At 46.2% G+C, this 20847-nt stretch overlaps 1 protein-coding gene across 3 annotated transcripts in view; it reads left to right on the top strand.

The window, feature by feature from the left end:
• tbc1d2 (TBC1 domain family, member 2) overlaps positions 1–20847 on the top strand; it is a 101329-nt gene that overhangs the window by 24227 nt on the left and 56255 nt on the right. For all 3 annotated transcript variants that reach the window (XR_015078980.1, XM_085992594.1, XM_085992602.1), the window contains exon 3: positions 13683–13830. Coding sequence is in view for 2 of the 3 variants with exons in the window: in XM_085992594.1 (XP_085848720.1) it covers positions 13683–13830 (148 nt within the window). In the remaining variant the exon portion in view is untranslated. The remainder of the gene's footprint in view (positions 1–13682; positions 13831–20847) is intronic.

The raw sequence follows: 20847 nt of genomic DNA, 5'->3' as shown, positions 1-20847 counted from the left end.
TCATCCGTCTTCAAATGGACTTGCGGAGAGAGCCGTACAAACATTTAAGAAGATGATGAAAAAAAGTGCAGAAGGGAGTTTGACAGCAAAGGTGTCACGAGTTCTCTTCAGCTACAGAATAACACCTCAATCTACCACAGGACTCTCTCCTGCTGAGTTATTGTTAGGACGTCGACTACGCTCCACTCTTGACCTGGTTCACCCAGATCTAAAAAGAAAGGTGGAAAACCGACAGTTCAAATAAAAGGAGAACCATGACGGAAGGGCAAAGAGCCGCAGTTTTGGAGAAGATGTGGTCCTTACCAGAAATTTTAGTTATGGTCCAAAATGGATTCCTGGTGTCATAGACTCAATGACCGGTCCAGTTTCATATAAGGTCATGTTGGAAACTGGTCAGGTAGTACGCAGACATGTGGATCAGATACTGACCAGACAAAGGGAAATCGAACTGGAGGTTCCAGAGGAAAGGTTGGAGGACAAGTTGGTCCCCAGTTATCCAAATGCACTGGTGGTACCAGCACCACGAACAGAGACAGTTATACTTGGACCCCTTAATCAAGAGGAAACCATCGTAGCAGAGTCAGATACTCTGAGTACTGCTCAGGAGCAGCAGGTGGCTTTACCACAACCAAGCAGGGACTTGACTGTAAGATGTTCAACAAGGTCTCACAAGCCGCCAGTGCGATTGATCACAACCTGTTGGATTCGTTCAGGATGGACTATTGTTAAAGGAGTTTCCTTCTGGACTTTTTAAGAATGTTGTTAAGAATTGTAACTTAAGAGGGGGGGATATAATAATCTCGGATGTAATGCTTAAGTTATCCACCAGAGGGAGACAAATGTTAAGGGTTCATTTACCAGTGTTTTAAGGTAATGTTGCATTGTGGGTATGACATCATCAGATCATCCATCTTGTTTTGCTCGTGCAGTAAGTAATACAGAGTGCATGCCTGTAGCTGTGAGAGCTCTGTTCTCTCCTTATATTCTGAGTAATTAAAAGAAAGTTTTGAGTTCCTGAAGTCTCACTTATCATAGTTATTGAACCTTACTACTCGGTTATAACACTTTCATAGAATGGTGTATTTTTCTGAATAGGTATATTGCTTATTCCTTCACAGGAGGAGGCTCGTGTGGAGCATAAACACCGGCACAGACCTGTTGGGCTGAATGGCTTGTTTCTGTGTTGTAAATTCTATGTACTATGCACAATACCAGACAGATGGCTGGAATTTTCCAGCAGAATACATTTTGACTTGCCTCTTTTGAGGTTTTGAGAAATCTGACGTAGAGGCATATTTAGCATCCTAGAATCATTACAGCCCAGTAGGGGGCCATTTAACCCGTCAAGCCCATGCCAGCTCTCCACAAGAGCACTTCAGCAAGTCCCAATACCCCGCACCCTGGATTCTTGCCAGGCTTTGTGTCAACATATCTGTTAAGTCTGTGGGTTGTATTGTAAATAACACACAGACTCCAACATTAACAAAGAAAACAGGTCTTTACTATTCAGAGGTCTGGGCGATTTCTGCCCTAGTTAACATATCCCAACCCTTATATACTGGTGTGGTCACTATCGGTATTACAGTATACATGAGCCAACAAATAGTGCCACACCTAAAATAGTGCTCTTAAAGGCGAACGGTTACATTCAATAGTTCCCTTAAAGGTAAACGGGTACATACACTACAATATCAGTAGCCGAGATGTTTGCTGACTGTTTGTTTATTTTTCATTATGGGGGAGACATCACTGAAGTGCAGGAATTCAAAATGGTGCCGTATAACAAATACCATTTTTAAAAGCAGAGTTGTGTGGCCCAATGCAACCATCTTTTGAGATGGGTAGATGTGTTAAGAATAGCCAGGGGAATGAAATGTTGAGCACCCATGATAACTTGCAACAGTGTGCCAAACCTGTGTGGTGTGTAAAAATGACTGAGATGATCAAAGCTAATCTGAAAGATATCACTATGTGTGACCATTGCTCATGCAGCACATGACTGATGGATAGGTCAAGGTATTTGTTTGATATAGACTAACCTTCACTCCTGTGTAACATGTTTATCTAAACTGACTCTCCAGTGCAGTACTGAGGGAGTGATGTACTGTTGGAAGTGTCCTTTTTCGGATGAGAAGTTAGACCGAGGCCCCGTCTGCCTTCTCAAGTGGACGTAAAAGATCTCACGGCACTATTTCGAAGACGAGCAGGGGAGATCTCGCCGGTATCCTGGCCAATATTTATCCCTCAACCAACATCGCTAAAACAGATTATCTGCTCATTATCTCATTGTTGATTTTGGGACCTTGCTGTGCACAAATTGGCTGCTGTGTTTCCTACATTACAACACTGATTACACTTCAAAAAAAATTTGTGACGTCCTGAGGTTGTGAAAGGCACTGTATAAATGCAAGTTCTTTCTTTCCTGCATGGGTCAGGGAGTTGTGTGCAAGGGCAGGTGGTATCATCCGGAAACGTCTCATATGTCTAGTGACTGGCTTTGGAATCAATTGTCAGAAATGTTCTAATTGAAAGCAAGAGACGGATCTGTGCAATATTTAAGTGGGTTCAGTAAATGATTGACTTTATTATGGTGAAGGCATGTCTTACAGCAGTAGTCTAATTTGTGCCTTTTTTGATAGATTTTCTATGGTGGGATTTTCCAAGCTTTTTTAGGTATAGGGGAATATCCTAGGTCCTCTGATATTTTTCTTGCAGCTGGTGGGAACAAGTAAGAGGGAGATTTCTTGACTATTTTCCTAGATTGTGATTGAGTTTCTATGGAGTTCTCTCAATCTTCTGCCAAAACTACCAGATGGGTTACTTTGGAAAAATGCAGTAATCCCTGCTATAGAAAGAAAGGGCTAGAAATTCATTATAGCCAAGGAATAGGAGGTGTTAGGACAAAAGATGGTGAATTAGTGCCAGGCGTAAATGCTCTAGACTGCACGCAAAATTCGTCCTCGCTGCTCAATAAGCTGGACCAATATCAGGTGCAGTCTAATAGCAACTCATGATTGCCACAGGCTTTTTTCACTACTTAAAGGAGAGGTTCATTGATGCTGCAGCACATTATTCTCAGCATTGTTGGCGGTGTAGCTGCCTCAACAACCATAATAAGAAGGTTAAGGAGCACTTATTTACAAATCCTCAGGGCAGATCGCTGCTCCAGGGAAGATAGCCCACAGGTTTTCCCATGAAGCTTTAGAGGCATTGCTTTTAGCACTGGAGAGAAGGCGGGCGGTCTTGTACCCATCAACTGGCAGGAGGCCCTCGCCACAAGTCTGTCGCACTATGTGGAGGGAGGTGGCGCACCATATCACGGACCGCCTGTCCGGAAGCCCGATTGTCCGGCTGCCTCCTCCCTCCCTCCGTTCCTCATCGTCTTCCCCCTCGTCGTCATCATCTTTCTCCTCCCCCTCCTTTTACGCACATGTTCCCATCTTTCTTGCTGCCTATGCTCCCTCCACCGTAGATCCTGGAGGATGAGGTGGCATGCCAGTACAGCCTCCATTAATCTTACCAAGTGTTGCAGTTTGAATCTTTGAAGAATAACTGTAGCTACTTCTACTTGCCACAAGACTCCTGATACAAAAAAACCTTGAAATTACTCAATGAAAATGTTGCAGTAGCCGAAACTAACAAAAAGCCACCGAACCTGCACTAACCTGACGGGTGCGAGTGATTACTGATGATCCCTTTAAATAACATCCCTGCAGCCGGCTTCCCGGTGCTGCACGCCAGCTCTCCCTGTTTGTGTTTACTCCAGATGGTAAGGTAAGTGGCTAAAAGCAATTATTTTAAATCGGGCGTCCAGTGAGTGTTGCACACTCGCATGTCATGATCTCCCTGGCGTTCAGGTCCCCGGTGATGGTTGTTATCGGCAGCACTACGGGGAGTCCCGATTTGGCATGCGGCGCTGGATTTGCCTCACCCTGTCGGTACTGGTCTCAACGCGCATTAGTGGCATCTACTGCCGCTAATGGGTGGCACAAAGGGAACACATTTTTCCCCCAAAGAATTTCGAATTCTCAGGATGCCTTGCAGTGATTCCCAACCAACTTTGAAGCCATTCTTGTTACTTAGGCCAATTTGGACACAGCAAGGTCCCACATCACACCAACAACTTGCATTTATATAGTGCCTTTAACAGGATGATGGGCCTTCAATAACCAGAAAACTAGAAGTTATAGACTTAAACAAGTAGGCTTTTAATCACTAAGATCAGAGCTAACATCTCAACACGCCGACTGGTTCACAGGAATGAGTCATACAGATCCTGGGATCTTTATGTAAGAGAAGTCAGGGGCGGAGCCAAGACCTGGAACCTTCCAGGTTAGTCGGGAAAGAGGAAGTGAAACTATACACCGTGGGGGAGGGTAATATACATGAGTGCAAAACGAATACAGAATCAAGACAAACAGATTTCATTACGTTCACCCCTTCTATAGATTTAGTCCATCGGGGTGATGTTTCTTAAAAGTTGGTATAAGTGAGTCTGTCAGGAGGTTTTGCAGTTCTCGGGGATCGGCGCAAAGCCGGTTGGGGTGCCTCTAGGGGAGTGGATTCCGGTTCCTCCGCTGTCCGGGCCTCCGCAGTGTCTTCCAGGTTATCTGCAGTGTCCTCCAGGTTAAAGTTGGGTATTGATAGTGTAGGTCTTCATCGGGTAGTCTCCCATTGTTCTCTCCGCTCCCCGAGGGAGCGAGGTCTTTTATGGAAACAGTGTCCTCTCGCCCGTCAGAGTATTCGATTATAGGCGTACTGAGGGTTTGCATGGAGGAGCTGTACCTTTTCCACAAGGGGGTCCGTTTTATGGCCTCTCACATGCTTCCGCAATAGTACTGTCCCCAGAGATGTCAGCCACGCGGGTAGAGATATGCCCGAGGTGGATTTCCGGGGGAAAACAAACATCTTTTTGTGAGGGGTAGCGTTAGTGGCTGTACATAACAGAGACCTTATGGAGTGGAGCACGTCTGGGAGGACTTCCTGCCAGCGGGAGGTCGGAAGGCCTTTTGACTTTAAGGCTAACGTGACAGCCTTCCAAACAGTAGCATTCTCCCTTTCCACTTGCCCATTACCCCGGGGGTTGTAGCTAGTGGTTCTGCTTGTGGCTATCCCCTTCGAGAGCAAGAACTGGCGCAGCTCGTCACTCATGAATGACGTCCCCCTATCGCTGTGTATGTAGTTCGGCATGCCAAACATGCAGAATAGATTACAGAGACACTTGATGACCGTGGCACTGGTCATGTCTGGGCAGGGAATGGCGAAGGGGAAGCGGGAATATTCATCAATGATATTGAGGAAGTATATGTTACGGTCGGCAGAGGGAAGGGGTCCCTTGAAGTCCAGACTTAGGCGCTCGAATGGCCGTGTGGCTTTGATAAGGTGTGCACGGTCAGGCCTGTAGAAACGAGGCTTGCATTCCGCACAGATGCGGCAGGCTCTGGTCATTGTCCTGACCTCCTCGATGGAGTGGGGCAGATTGCGGGACTTTATAAAATGGTATAGTCGGGTGACCCCTGGGTGACAGAGGTCGTTGTGGAGACCCTGTAATTTGTCCGTATGAATGCTGGCACACATTCCCCGCGATAGGGCGTCTGGGGGTTCATTAAGGGCTCCCGGCCTGTACATAATATCATAGTCGAACGTGGCTAGTTCGATCCTCCACCTGAGTATTTTGTCATTCTTGATTTTCCCCCTTTGTTATTAAACATGAAAGCCACCAACCGCTGGTCGGTGAGCAGGGTGAAACGTTTGCCGGCTAGGTAGTGTCTCCAGTGCCGCACTGCCTCCACTATAGCCTGTGCCTCCTTCTCGACAGAAGAGTGCCTGATTTCAGGTCCCTGAAGGGTTCGGGAGAAGAAGGCCACAGGTCTCCCAGCCTGATTGAGGGTCGCAGCTAAGGCAAAGTCTGACGCATCGCTTTCGACTTGAAAGGGAATGCATTCGTCCACTGCACACACTGCAGCCCTTTCAATGTCCTGTTTAATACTGGTGAAAGCCTCCCGAGCTTCAGCTGATAGTGGGAAGGACGTCGATTTAATGAGGGGTCGGGCCTTATCAGAGTAATTGGGCGCCCATTGGGCATAATACGAAAAAAATCCCAGGCACCTTTTTAAAGCTTTGGGATTGTGTGGCAGGGGCAGTTCCTTTAGGGGGCGTAATCAGGGTCAGGGTCTGGTCCAATTACCCCATCTTCCACCACACAGCCGAGGATACAGAGACGGGTTGTGTTGAAGACACATTTGTCTTCGTTGTAGGTTAGATTCAGCTTTAGGGCAGTTTTTAAAAATCTCGCAAGATTTAGATCGTGGTCTTGCTGGTTGTGCCCGCAGATAGTGACATTGTCCAGATAGGGGTAGGTAGCTTGTAGTTTATTCTCGTCAACCATGCGGTCCATCTCGCGTTGGAAGACCGAGACCCCATTTGTTACCCCGAAGGGCACTCTGAGAAAATGGTAGAGGCGCCCGTTCGCCTCGAAGGCGGTGTATGGGTGGTCCTCCGTTCTAATGGGGAGCTGGTGATACACGGATTTGAGGTCGATAGTGGAGAAGACTTGGTATTGCGCAATCTGGTTGACCATTTCTGATATGCGGGGTAAAGGGTAGGCGTCCAGCTGGGTATAAATATTAACAGTCTGGCTGTAGTCAATTACCATCCGTTTCTTTTCGCTATTTTTAACTATGACTACTTGGGCACGCCACGGGCTGGTACTGCATTCAATAATGCCTTCCCGCAGGAGTCTGTCCACTTCCGCCTTGATAAAGTGTCTGTCTTCCAGACTGTACTGTCTACTTTTGGTCGCTATGGGCCTACAGTTCGGAGCGAGATTAGCGAATAAAGAGGGCGGGCTGATTTTTAAGGTTGATCGGCCACAGAGTGAGAGTGGTGGCTGGGACCCACCATATGCTAGCGTTACACTTTCGTGGTGGCACTGGAAGTCCAGGCCCAAGATTACATTAACAGAGTTCTGGCATCACGAGGAGTTTAAAATCCTTGTAGTCCGTGCCTTTTACAGTCAGTGTTACCACACAGTAGCCCAAAATGTCTGAAGTGTGGGGCTTAGCAGCCATAGCAATTCTGCTCCATGTAGGGGTTACCGTTAATGAGTGCCGCCGTACCAGGCTAGGGTGGATAAAACTCTCGGTACTCCCACAGTCAATTAAACATTTAGTTAAATTCCCGTTTACCTGTATGTCCATCATGGATTTTGTCAACGGGTGTGGCCTGGATTGATCCACAGTGATCGAAGCCACTGTTGGGCCCTGGGCGGCCGTTGAGTCGGGAAAAGATGGCGGATCCCAAGATGGCGGCCCGCACAGCACGCACGAGGCCGTGACGGAGTTGGAAATTGGATTCCCCCTGCAGACTTTGCTAAAATGCCGCTTTTTCTTACATTTGAAGCATGTAGCGTCCTTCGCTGGGCATCGTTGCCTGGGGTGCTTGGCCTGGCCGCAGAAGTAGCATTTCGGGCCTCGAGACATTGCCGCTGTAGTAGGACTCCTGGGTGAACTTCTGTGTGGGGACTCCGGCGGCGTAGAGCTGGTCTGAGACCTGGATGGGGAAGATGGCTGATTCCAAGATGGCGGCGCGCATGAGGCGGTGAGGGCCGCATGGCCGGAAGAATAAGAGTCAGAGTTTTTCTGGGCCACGTCCAGCGATCGCGCAGTGGCCACTGCCTTTTTTAAGTCTAGGACCTCCTTCTCCAGCAGTCTCTGCCGGATATAATTCGATTTGAGGCCCGTGATGAAGGAATCGCGGACCAATTCGTCAAGAGTATGCGTTGGCCGTCATGGCCTTGCAGTTACAGTCCCGGACCAGGTCCTTTAGGCCCTGTAAGAAATCGTCCATTGATTCCTCTGGTCGCTGCCTGCGTGTAGCCAGCAGATGTCTGGCGTACACTTCATTTACCGGCCTCTGGTATTGGGCCTTCAGGATAGTGATGGCCTCCGTGTAAGAGGTGGCGTCCTGGATGAACAAATAAATCCGATGACTTACGCGAGTAGGCAGTAGACTCAGTTTATTTACCTCGCTAGCGGATGAGGCCCCCGCGAAGAGTTCGAAGCATTTGAGCCAGTGTCCAAATTGATTTGATGCTTCAGCAGAATGTGGATCCAAGTCCAGACGCTCTGGTTTTAGGAGTCGATCCATCCTAGTATTTTTTAGTGATTAAAATTGATGTGCCTTCAATAACCACAAAACTAGAAGTTATAGACTTAAACAAGTTGGCTTTTAATCACTAAGATCAGAGCTAACATCTCAACACGCCGACTGGTTCACAGGAATGAGTCATACAGATCCTGGGATCTTTATGTAAGAGAAGTCGGGTGGAGCCAAGACCTGGAACCTCCCAGGTTAGTCGGGAAAGAGGAAGTGAAACTATACACCGTGGGGGAGGGTAATATACATGAGTGCAAAATGAATACAGAATCAAGACAAACAGATTTCATTACACAGGAGTGTTATCAAACAAAATTTGACACCGAGCCATGTAAGGTGATATTAGGGCAGATGACCAGAAGCTTCGACAAAGAGGTAGGTTTTAAGGCTCGGCTTAAAGGAGGAAAGAGAGGTAGAGAAGATTAGAGAGGGAATTCCAGAGCTTAGGGCCCAGGCAGCTGAAGGTACGGCTGCCAATGGTGGAGCAATTAAAATTGGGGATGCTCAAGATGCCAGAATTGGAATCACAGCAGTGAGATGAGCCACTTAATGTGTTCAGTAATGTTGATTGATGGAGTAAAGTTAGCCAAGGCACTGGGAGAGCTTCATGCTCTTACTCATAGTGTCATTGGACGTTTTGCTTCTCCTTGTGCTGGCAAAATAAAGCCTTGGTTTAACATCTTGTCTGCAAGAGAAATGTGCACCGCCGAATTCCTGCGTCAATTTGATTTTTTTTTCTCGCCACATTCTGCGTTGTATCAATGTGAGACTTCATTATGTAAACCCCATGGTTGGAATTTTCTGGGGTCCGTGCAGGCGCGACTGAAGGCAGGTCGGGTGAGAAATTTGAAAAAAGTCAGAGCGGGGTCGGGAATCTGCCATCGTCCTGCCGGTGCGGCAGCTGCCCAACCGGCAGAGGCAGGTGATCTAATTCAAATCATTATAAGCTTGTTGTCAGACACTTAAGAGCCTTTTCCCCCCTACACTACAAATTTCCGTGCATGGTCATGGCATTCACGCATCTCGAGAACCATGTCTCTCAACCTGAGGCGGGAGTTGAGTGACCATTGCTCCAGCTGATTACTTGACAACATCAAATGTACTATAAAAGCTCTGACCTCACAGCCGATCACTTTCCTCAGGCAGAAGCTGTTGCTGACTACATTGCCAGCACAGATTTAACTTTCTGCAGGCTGCAAGTGTTTCAAGCAAAGTCTCCATCCAGTGTCACCTCATTGGAAGGGCCCCTCCCACTATTGACAGAATGCTTCTATCAGTTCTACTTGACCTGCCATCTATTCCATCAGCATGGGTGCCGTTTATACGGTCTCACCTTGGTCCTCGGAATCGGGCCACGATGAATCCCAACACCAGAAGCACCAACAACTCCACCACCAACCTTCTCCACAACCACCTGATGCTGCACAGGACAGAGGGCATCGGCAGCTGAGCACATTGCTGCCCAGGAGGCCAGGGATGGCCTCGTCATGTCCAGATTTACTTAACTTTACGTTGTACACCCATATGGCTGCCACATACTGCGACAGGTTAGCACCATCCCACACCAACACCATAAAGCATCCCTACAATGACCAGGCCATTTTTTTCACACTGACCACCATTGCTGGAGGTTCCGTTATGTTTCACCATTCACTGCAACTCACTAAGCCACTGCCAAAGGTGCACACAAATGTGTCCAAGATGGCAAAGTGGTGAAAATAAAGATTTTTATGGTTGCCAATACATTAACGGAATCTTGCCATTAACATTTGCTAAAACACCCAAGTGGCAACCCTTGTGAGTCTACTTGTGTGTCATCTTTCTCTCCTGCGTGCTTCTACGAGGTGCTACCCCTGTGGCTTCAGCAGGTCTAGAGGCAGCCTGCTCACTTCCCTGCTGAGACACTATTGGCGGATGTCCACTGGGTTTTGGAGCCTCTGATGGCCCCGCCAAAGTCTGCTCCTCCTGCGACTGTGCAGGGGCAGACTCAACCATCGCGATCCGAGGAGCCATCTGGGGCTCTGACTGGGGCGGGGGCAATGGGGGAGAAGTGTAAGCACTTTGAGAAGAGCCCCCACTTCCATGTCACCTCTCGCCATCATCCCTCTCATGGGCCACCCGCAATTCCCTGTTAGCAAGGAGCTGGAGAGCACCTTGCTGCACATCAGTGGGGTCATGAAGACCAAAGTCTACACTGACATCCCTCCTAGCGAGGAGGTCTATGAGCCTCTACCATCTATTCTCCATAGCTAGCCATCTATTCTCCATAGACACCATGTGCTTCTGTGACTGGCGCATTAACTGCTCTATACAGGTGGCCATCCTATCCATGGAAGAGCCTACAGTCGCCATCGCCTGCGACATGATGCTCATGTTGGAGATGGACTCCTCCATTCTCTGAACATTTGCAGACATCGCGCTCGCAAAACCTGTCCGAGCCTCCTGCACTTCTTGCTTCCCCTCCAGGATCGTCCTCTTTCTCGATGGCTGCCGAGGCTGACCATCTGCATGCAGCTGAGCAGAGCTGGGAGCGTCCTGCGCCCTCTGGCGAGGAGTCTCCACTGCTGTCCCTGTCTCCACCATCTCCTCTTGCTCACTTGTAACGGACCCAGTGGCAACACTGCTCTTATCTCGTGTTGGACCCACTGAGGTGTGCGTCTCTGCGCTGGTGCTGGGTGCGCTTATGACTGGTGATGCTGCGCCCTCGGAGGCTGGAGGCTCCTCTGAGGGGTCGTCTTGCTTTTCCTCCTGGACAGTGAGGTGGCGATGGACCAGTGGGAGTATAAAGAGATGAGTTAGACGCGCAGGGCAGGCTTAATAGGGCCCATTATCGGAAAGTCGTTTTCTGCAGCAGGATGGAAGCACCAATGGGGTCGCGACCTGCCCAGATACAGTAAATTCCGGCCCATATCTCTAACTTCCTCCATCTCTCAGATCTCAGTGCTTCTCCAATTCAGGCCTCTAGTGCATCCCCGATTTCCTTCTCTCCACCATTGGTGGCCGTGCCTTCAACTGCCCTAAGCACTGGAGTTCCCTCCCTAAACCTCTCCGCCTCTCTACCTCCCGCTCCTTCCTTATAACCTACCTCTTTGACCAAGCTTTTGGTCACCTGTCCTAATATCTCCTTTATGTTCAATGTCAAATTTTGTTTTGATAATGCTCCTGTGAAGCGCCTTGGGACGTTTTACTACGTTAAAGGCGCTATATAAATACAAGTTGTTTCCGCTTCACTGCTCTCATCAGTTGGAACCACCTGTGAGGGACCCTGATCTCAATTTCAGGATGAGGGTACTTCATCCAGTCTTCCTTCTAAGGAGACAACATTGCCTGGTCATAGAAGGGAAATTGTGGTTAGAAGCTGATGGTGAAAGTACTGTTTTCACCCCAGTGTGAACGGCAGCAGATTGAGCTGCGTTTGTACATGTGTGCACCAAGTCTAGTCCTAGCCCGACAGGAATGGAGAATTCTGCTTATTGGCCACTAGGCAGGGATTGACAGCTCCACAGTTGTATCTGAATCCTTGTCCATGCTATGACATTGATCAATACCTTAACTTGTGTAGGTTCTTCAATGTCATCTTATTTATAGTGAAAGCATCCAAACCTGTAACCTAACCCGGCCCTTGGGAAACTGACGAGATTGTGTGCAATGCTGGTTTTGCACCCTGCTTGAATTTACTCTCAAGTTGAAGTCAACGGAGAGTAATATTGGGCGGGGTGTACAACCAGTGTTGCACCCGATCCCGTGGGATTCCCGCCTGGCAAATTAGGTTAAACCTCCCCACCCGCCCCCCCCCCCCCCATATGGTTCAATGTGCAAGTTTAAGTCCGCTCATTTCTTGCCATAAATTGATAACATGCTATACTATTTAAGTCCCATTTAGGAAAACGAAAATGCACAGTTCCAAAAATAATCATATCAAAGGGGGAGATGTTTCACAATTTCGATTGTCTGAGGTACAGCAGATGTTTCCTGTCATTTAAAATATCACTTTCTGGCACTGAGCTCCGACTCCAAATGCTACGGAAGCAAAAATAAAGTAACCACAGATGCTGGCAATCGCAAACAGAAAATGCAGAAATGCTTCATCGGGTTGTGCCTGAAACAAACAGTAACTTGTTATTCTCTCCACTGCAACAACAATTACAAAGTGTTTACAGCACAGAAACAGGCCATTCGGCCCAACTGGTCCATGCTGGTGTTTATGCTCCACACCAGCCTCCTCCCACCTCTCTCTTTCTTTATTTAACCCCATCAACATATCCTTCCACTCCTTTCTCCCTCCTGTATTTATCTAGCTTCCCCTTCTATGCAGCTATACAATTCGCCTCAACCGCTCCCTGTGGTAGTGAGTTCCACATTCTCACAATTCAATTCAATTCAATTCAAATCGCTTTATTGGCATGATAAGGTACATCTTATGTTGCCAAAGCATCGAAAAACATTTATGGTTGAACACATAAACGCAGATCTATTCATACAGTGTATAAACAGATATATCCCTGAGTGTATATAAATATACATTCGTATAATTTGTATATACTCTTTTCTTAGGTTTACTGGTTGTCCCTCTGTTTATGGCAAGCTGTAACATAGTGTGCCGCTAAGGTTACACAGTTTCTCTGTTCCCCTAGTAGGTATGGGAGTTTTTGGTCGTCATTCAAATTTCTGAATTCAGGCTCTGGGTAAAGAAGTTGTTCCTGAATTCCTTATTGGATTTATTAGTGATTATCTTATATTTATGGACCTTGTTCTGGTCTCGCCCATAAGTGGAAACAGCTTCTCTATGTCTACCCTATCAAACCCTTTCATAATCTTGAAGACCTCTATCGGGTCACCTCGCAGCCTTCTCTTTTCTAGAGGAAAGAGCCCCAGCCTGTTCAATCTTTCCTGATGGGTATAACCTCTCAGTTCTGGTATCATTCTAGTCAAAAAAAATTGCACCTTCTCCAGTGCCTCTATGCGCCCTTTATATAATATGGAGAGCAGAACTCCACACAGTACTCCTGTGGTCTAACCAGGGTTATGTACAAATTTTTCACACATTTACTCACCTATAAACTTACATTTTTGTAGCGCCTTTGAAGTAATAAAACGTCCCAAGGCACTTCACATGAGCGTTATCAAACAAAATTTGACACCGAGCCACATAACGAGTTATTTGGACAGGTGACCAAAAGCTTGGTCAAAGAGATAGGATTTAAGGAGCATCTTAAAGGAGGAGAGAGAGGTAGAGAAGTAGAGGTGTTTAGGGAGGGAATTCCAGAGCTTGGGGACTAGCCAGCTGAAGGCATGGCCGCCAATGGTCATCTGTTCTAATATCTCCTTATGTGGCTCGGTGTCAAATTGTGTCTGATAATCGCTCCTGTGCAGCGCCTTGGGATTACATTAAAGACACTGTATAAAATCAAGTTAATTCAAAAATTGAATGCCTGTATGGCCAGAGTTTACTGGGGTGAGAGGAATCTGAGACAAAATGCCTTTTTTGTTTTAAACAAAAATATATAAAATGAATCTGTTTTCAGGCCAAAAATAGAGAAGTCATGATGTACTGGTTACAGCAGTTGCAGCAGAAACGCTGGGAACATGGCGATGAGCAGAATCACCTCCTTATAGACGGCCTCACCATCTCCACACAGCACTCTGAGTCACCACCAGCGTTCAAGTTAGAAGGTATGTCCAGCGGTATCGCACTGGAATGTTCCAAAGCTTAACGTGAAAACTTCTTTTAAATCCATGTCAGAACTGTGTTTAAAGCGAGTCTCCCGATAGATCAAATAATGGCCCGTGTAAGGAGCACTGTGGATTGTCCAGGCTTTTTGCTATTAGTAGTCTTGGTTGGTTAGTTCGTTAGTTTCCATAAGCAGATCGAGACTCCTGTGAACTGAAACTTGTCCTTTTCTGCATGCTGTGAATGGATAGTGCTTCTAGGATTAACAATTACCCTTTAAGTCACAGTATAGCGCAGCAAAAAGAATGTAGGGTACCTAACAAACCTTGCTATCTGCGCTCAAAGGCAGTAAAATGTCACATGGGTAGTTTGTCTAAATGTAACAGTTTAAGAAGAAAGTAACCTCCAATTCCATAGCACCTTTCATGTCTTCAGGGCGTCCCAAAATTAAAAAGAAAGACTGACTTGCACTTACATAGCACCTTTCATGACCTCCAGATATCCCAAACTGCTTTACAGCATTTTGTGAATTGTAGTCATTGACCACTACGTTTCCTATTTTATAACAATTTGCACATCGCAAATTCCCCCACACAGTAATGTGATAATGACCAGCGAATTTGTTTTTAGGTGTTGGTTGAGGGGTAAATATTGGCCAGGACACTGGGGAGAACTCCCCCTGCTCGTCTTCAAAATAGTGCCATGGGATCTTTTACATCCACCTGAGAGGGCAGACAGAGCCTCGGTTTAACATCTTATCCGAAAGACGGCACTTCGGACAGTGCAGCACTCCCTCAGTACTGGCACTGGGAGTGTAAGCCTGGATTTTGAACTCAAGTTCTTGGAGTGGGACTTGAACCCAAAATCTACTGAATCAGAGGCGAGAGCGCTACCCACTGAATCATGGCTGACACAACTTACTTTACAGCCAATGAATTACTTCTGAAGTGTCATTGCAAGTTGCCAGCCAAATTGTGCACAGCAAGTTCCAACAAGTGTTTTGCTGGTGTTGGTTATGGGAAGAATGCAGGTAAGGTAACTCCCTTGCTCTTCGAACCATGCTCAATTATCTTTTATATCTATCTGAACAGGCAGACAGAGGGCCTCGGGCAGTCAACACTCCAAAGCGTCTGTCTGCATTATGTACTGAGTTTTTGAGGAGTGGAGCTTGAACCCACAACCGCCTGACTCGAGAGGTCAGAGTGCAACCACAGTCAAACTGACGTTTAATTACAAGCATGATAATCGCACAGAAGTAGAAAAACACATTAAGTTGCTGATGGCACAGTTACTTGGAAAATAATACATAGAAACATAGAAGATAGGAGCAGGATTGGCCATTCGGCCCCTCGAGCCTGCTCCGCCATTCAATGCGATCATGGCTGATCATCCAAATTCAGTACCCTGTTCCTGCTTTCTCCCCATATCCCTTGATCCCTTTAGCCTTAAGAAATATATCCAACTCCTCCTTGAATATATTTAATGAATTGGCCTCAACTACCTTCTGTGGTAGAGAATTCCACAGGTTCACCACTCTCTGGGTGAAGAAATTCCTCCTCATCTCAGTCCTAAATGGCTTACCCCTTATCCTTAGACTGTGACCCCTGGTTCTGGACTCCCCCGCCATCGGGAACAGCCTTCCTGCATCTAGTCCTGTTAGAATTTTATAAGTTTCAATGAGATCCCCTCTCATTCTTCTAAACTCTAGCGAATATAAGCCTAATCGACCCAATCTCTCTTCATACGTCATTCCTGCCATCCCAGGTATCAGTCTGGTGAATCTTTGCTGCACTCCCTTCATGGCAAGAAAATCCTTCCTCAGATAAGGTGACCAAAACTGCACCCAATACTCAAGGTGTGGTCTCACCAAGGCCCTGTACAACTGCAGCAAGACATCCTTGCTCCTGTACTCGAATCCTCTCGCTATGAAGGCCAGCATACCATTTGCCGCCTTAACCGCCTGCTGCACCTGCATGCTTACCTTCAGCGACTGGTGCACAAGGACACCCAGCTCTCGTTGCACTTCCCCTTTTCCCAATCTATTGCCGTTCAGATAATCTGCCTTCCTGTTTTTGCCACCAAAGTGGATAACCTCGCATTTATCCACATTGTACTGCATCTGCCCAATCGCCCAACCTGCCTAAATCGTACTGGTGTTTCTCTGCATCCTCCTCACAGCACAAATGCCCACCCAGCTTCGTCTGCAAACTTGGAGATATTACATCTAGTTCCCTCGTCTAGATCATTAATATATATTGTGAATAACTGGGGTCCTAGCACCGATCCCTGCGGTACCCCACTAGTCACTGCCTTCCACTCAGAAAAAGACCTGTTTATTCCAACTCTTTGCTTCCTGTCTGCCAACCAGTTTTCTATCCAAGTCAGTACCTTACCCCCAGTCCCATGTGCTTTAACTTTACACGCTAATCTCTTATGCGGGACCTTATCGAAAGCCTTCTGAAAGTCCAAATACATCACATCCACTGGTTCTCCCTTATCTATTCTACCAGTTACATCCTCAAAAAATTCCAGTAGATTAGTCAAGCATGATTTACCTTTTGTAAATCCATGTTGACTTTATCCAATCCTCTCACTGTTTTCCAAGTGCTCTGCTATTACATCTTTTATAATGGACTCTAGCATTTTCCCCACTACCGATGTCAAGCTTACCGGTCTGTAATTCCCCGTTTTCTCTCTACCACCTTTTTTAAATAGTGGGGTAACATTAGCTACCCTGCAATCCATGGGTACTGTTCGAGTCTGTAGAATTTTGAATTGGTCCGCAGCATCTAAAGAGCCGTTTTGTGTTGGCGTATGTCTTGCACAGTCTGATGATCTTCAAGGCTTTTTGAGAAAATAGTCTTTGGCAGACTCCACAAAGTAATGTTTGTATGAACGCGAGGTGATATTCCTACCCATGGCACACAGCTCAGCTGTCACGTTAGCCGAGGGTGGCCAACTCTGGTTGGATGTGTTCCTGGAGGTTTCATCACATGACCTCCCACCTCCAACCACCCTGTATAATCAAATAGCCTCTTTTTTCCCCATTTCCAATGTTTCTATAATTAATAAATGAAAATTTTGGAAAAAATGGAGAAAAAAACCTTTTTTTTAATGCCCCTGTGGTTTTTCTCCTGCAGCCGTGTCCTGGAGATTAATCTTCAATTCCTGGAGACTCCAGGGCAATCCTACTTTAGTCTCCATTGAAACTCAATAGAGTACAAGAGGAAACATTTATTTTCTTGTACAGTTATTTGGGGGTCTCCAGAATTAGAGATGCTATACAAAGGATTTGCATGCCATAGCGGTGAAGAATGTGACACACGAGGCTGAATTCTCCTCCTCGGGGCGGCAGGATGGGTCTTCCACCTGCCCCATTAACCCTGCCATGATCTCTTGGGGGCGGGGGGTGTCACTTGACATGCGGGGAGGGCATAGAGCAGGATGCCCATCACTGCGGAAGTGGACAATCATCGAAGGAAGTTAAAGGGGACGAAGAGCCGCTCACCCCCAAACAAAAGGTGAAGAGACCGAGGCCGACAAAACCTAATGCTGGGGGCCGAATTGGAGATTGCGGAGATCTTTACTCGTCCCTTTTCCTCCATTTACAGAATCCTGGGCCTTACTGACTGCCCTGGGCCTCTTTTCCTAAAGACAGCTATCTCCAGTATCTGATTTGAAGTTCCGTAAGAATAGGGCGTCCGCTTCCATTTTTAGTTTAGCTATCTCAAAAACATGAGATCACAAACATGTGATCACAAAGCAAAAAATATACAGGAGAGAAATTTTCTTTATTTGAAGTAGGATGAAAGTCTGCTTCTGTCACAAGATAATGCTGGAGTGAAGTGTGGTGCCAGGTAATTGTGGGATTCATGTATGAAAAGCTCCTGTTCCACTGCATGGTCCTGTTCTCCTTTGTAATCTTGAAGGAATAATCTCAAACCTTTACTCATTTGGCAATGCATATTTGCACTTCAAGGGAACAAAATGGAAATCCCAGCTGTCAGGAAAGGGTTAATGTGCTGTGGTTGCTTTACAATCATCTGTTTTGTTTTAATGGTAAGGCACAGAGAGTCATCCTGGAATGCTTCATTGAGGTGGTGAAAACTTGTGAATGCTCAAGAAGAGACAACACTTCTGAAAGAAAGACTTGCCTTTATATAGTGCCTTTACAATCAATGAAGTACTTTTTTTGAATTGTAGTCACTGTTGTAATGTAGGAAACACGGCAGCCAATTTGCACACCGCAAGCGCCCACAAGCAGCAATGTGATAATGACTAGATAATCTGTTTGTGATGTTGATTGAGGGATAAGTATTGGCCAGGGCACATGGGGAGAACTCCGCTGCTCTTCTTCAAAATAGTGACTTTGAGGGATAAATCTGACCAGGACACCGGGGAGAACACCCCTGCTCTTCTTCGAAATAGTGCAATGGGATCACTTAGGCCCACCTGAGAGAGCAGATGGCGCCTCAGTTTGACGACTCTTCTGACAGTGCAGCACTCCCTCAGTACCACACTGGAGTACCGGCCTAGATTTTTGTGCTGAAGTCTCTGGAGTGGGACTTGAACCCACAACCTTCTGACTCCGAGACAAGAGTGATGCCTACTGAGCTGAGCCACAGTGACCCTGCTCTCGTTTGGAATTGTGTTTGGGAACAACTAGCTTGCTTTAACATCTCAATGAGGTTAGGTGACGATGAAATTCACAGTATAAAACTTGCCAATATCGTAGTTCCACTCCGGAAGGGATAATGAGTCAGAATACTGAGAGTCATACTTTGATGCTGACTGACTCCATCTGTGATTTGATGTGGCTTTCTTTGGCAGAAGCCAACATAATGTAATTTTGTCAATCGAGATAAACCTTTACCTTCAGTTTTCCATCAGATCTGCAACTCCAATAATTGCAATGAGATACTTGCAACAGTTACTCAAAAAACTTGAGACATTCCTAATTAGCCATTCCTAATTAGCCATTACATTAGATAGTAAAATAGAATTTGCATTTATATAGCGTCCTCAGAATGTCCCAAAGTTTGTCACAGCTAATGAAGTACTTCTGTGAAATGTAATCACTGTTGTAATGTTGAGAAATGCAGCAGCCAAATTACACACAGCAAGGTCCCACAAACAGCAATGAGATCATCTGTCTTTTGATATTGCTTGAGGGATAAATATTGAGCATGGGACACCCAGCCACATCAGAGCAGAGATTAACCGCAATGGCAAAACTCCAACCTGAGATTCACTGTGAAGGAATAGGATTACATCATCAACTGTAATTATGAATAATTAGTCAACAAGCCCTTTAATTCTTAGTACTGGATAGACATTTAGATTGTACAAAAAGTTTTTGAGGGATATGATATTCCAGTGTTTTTTGATGGATTTACGCGTGAGTTGTGTTTTCAGTCCTAGCCGTGCAGAGAATTAGTTTTGGAACTGGTAAATGTTTCTACTTCATAAGTTGAAGGGTGTTGGTGCTAGAGAATGGGACATCGTTCCACTTTTTGCATGGTGGCATTGAGCACTCCTAATTTAGGTAATAATCCTCAGTGATCTCTGCACACCTCCAATTCTGGCCATTTGCACATCTGCGATTTCCATTGCTCCACAATTGGCGGCCCTGCCTTCAGCTGCCTGGGCCCTAAGCTCTGGAATTCACTCCCTAAACCTCTCCACCTCTCTCTCCTCCTTTAAGACACTCCTTAAAACCTAGCTCTTTGACCAAGCTTTTGGTCACCTGTCCTAATATCTCCTTATGTGGCTCAGTGTCAAATTATGAAGCACATTGGGACGTTTTATTAGGTTAAAGTCGCTATATAAATGCAAGTTGTTGTTCGGAGATGTGGAGAGCAGATGTGGAATGGGGAAAACAGTGGATGTGAAGAAGGATCGGATACAGTGGCGCCTGGATGGAGTGAACAAGGAGTCTGAATAGAGCAGATATGATTAGGTGATGGAGATTGTGACTGGCAGAAGGATTCAGACCCACCAGTGAATTGCCTGATTCTGGACTGGTGTACATTATCCCCAAGACCACCTCAGAGTCAGAAATCAGTGAGTTTGTAGTGACAATGGTTTGGATTTTTATCAAACAAAATATTAGGACAGGTGACCAAAAGCTTGGTCAAAGAGGTAGGTTTTAAGGAGCGTCTCAAAGGAGGAGAGAGAGGTAGATAGGCGGAGAGGTTTCGGGAGGGAATTCCAGAGCTTGGGGCCCAGGTGGCTGAAGGCACGGCTGCCAATGGTGGAGTGATGAAAATCGGGGCTGTGCAAGAGACCAGAATTGGAGAACAACAGTTTGTGAAACTGCTTGCGTATTGTGTGTGACAGTGAACATCGCGGTCATTGTGCAGAAAATCACCGTGCAGCTGAACGAGATTTGTGATGGTCGGCTTCACTGTCTTTGGTTGTTGTAACAAATTTAGCATTTTGTCCACGGTTGTTTTTTCTTTTCATGAGGGTTAAATGAGATTTTCTTTGAAGTATGCAGTTTGTGGGTGGGACCCAAAGATTTCATTTAGCCCAGGGAGATCACAAAACCATCTGTGTGAAAACACCATTCTTGATGCTATATAGGCCATTTGCTACTTTTACCTGTCTGCCTTGTGTTGTGTATATTGACCATTTAGTTAACAAAGTTGATAATTGACATCACTGTCAACCAATGAGTTGCCCTCTGTCAGCCAATGAGCTGGAGGCGAGGTGAAACTTACGGCAGGACTCACAGCAAGCAAAGTCTATTTACTTAACAAATAGTCTGTTTAAACAGCGCACTATACCAAACAGTCTCGAGAGTCTATTTACTTAGCAAACAGAGTCTCTATGAAACTACAGCAAAATCTCCTGATAATAGCAGGATTATTTCTCCTGCAAAACACAGTGGGTGGAGGATAGTTACATAATACAAATCATGTGCATAAAATCAATTCCAGTCACTTATAGCAGTGCGGGCTCCAGACGTGATTAACGGGGGAATTACTCAATCATCTCCATTCTGGCTGGGACTGGGG

The sequence above is a fragment of the Somniosus microcephalus genome, chromosome 1 (assembly GCF_052327205.1).
Source record: "Somniosus microcephalus isolate GS21.2 chromosome 1, FLI_Smic_1.0, whole genome shotgun sequence".
Taxonomy (NCBI): Eukaryota; Metazoa; Chordata; class Chondrichthyes; order Squaliformes; family Somniosidae; genus Somniosus; species Somniosus microcephalus.
The sequence above is the reverse complement of the archived record's forward strand: the minus strand, read 5'-3'. Positions and strand labels throughout refer to the sequence as shown.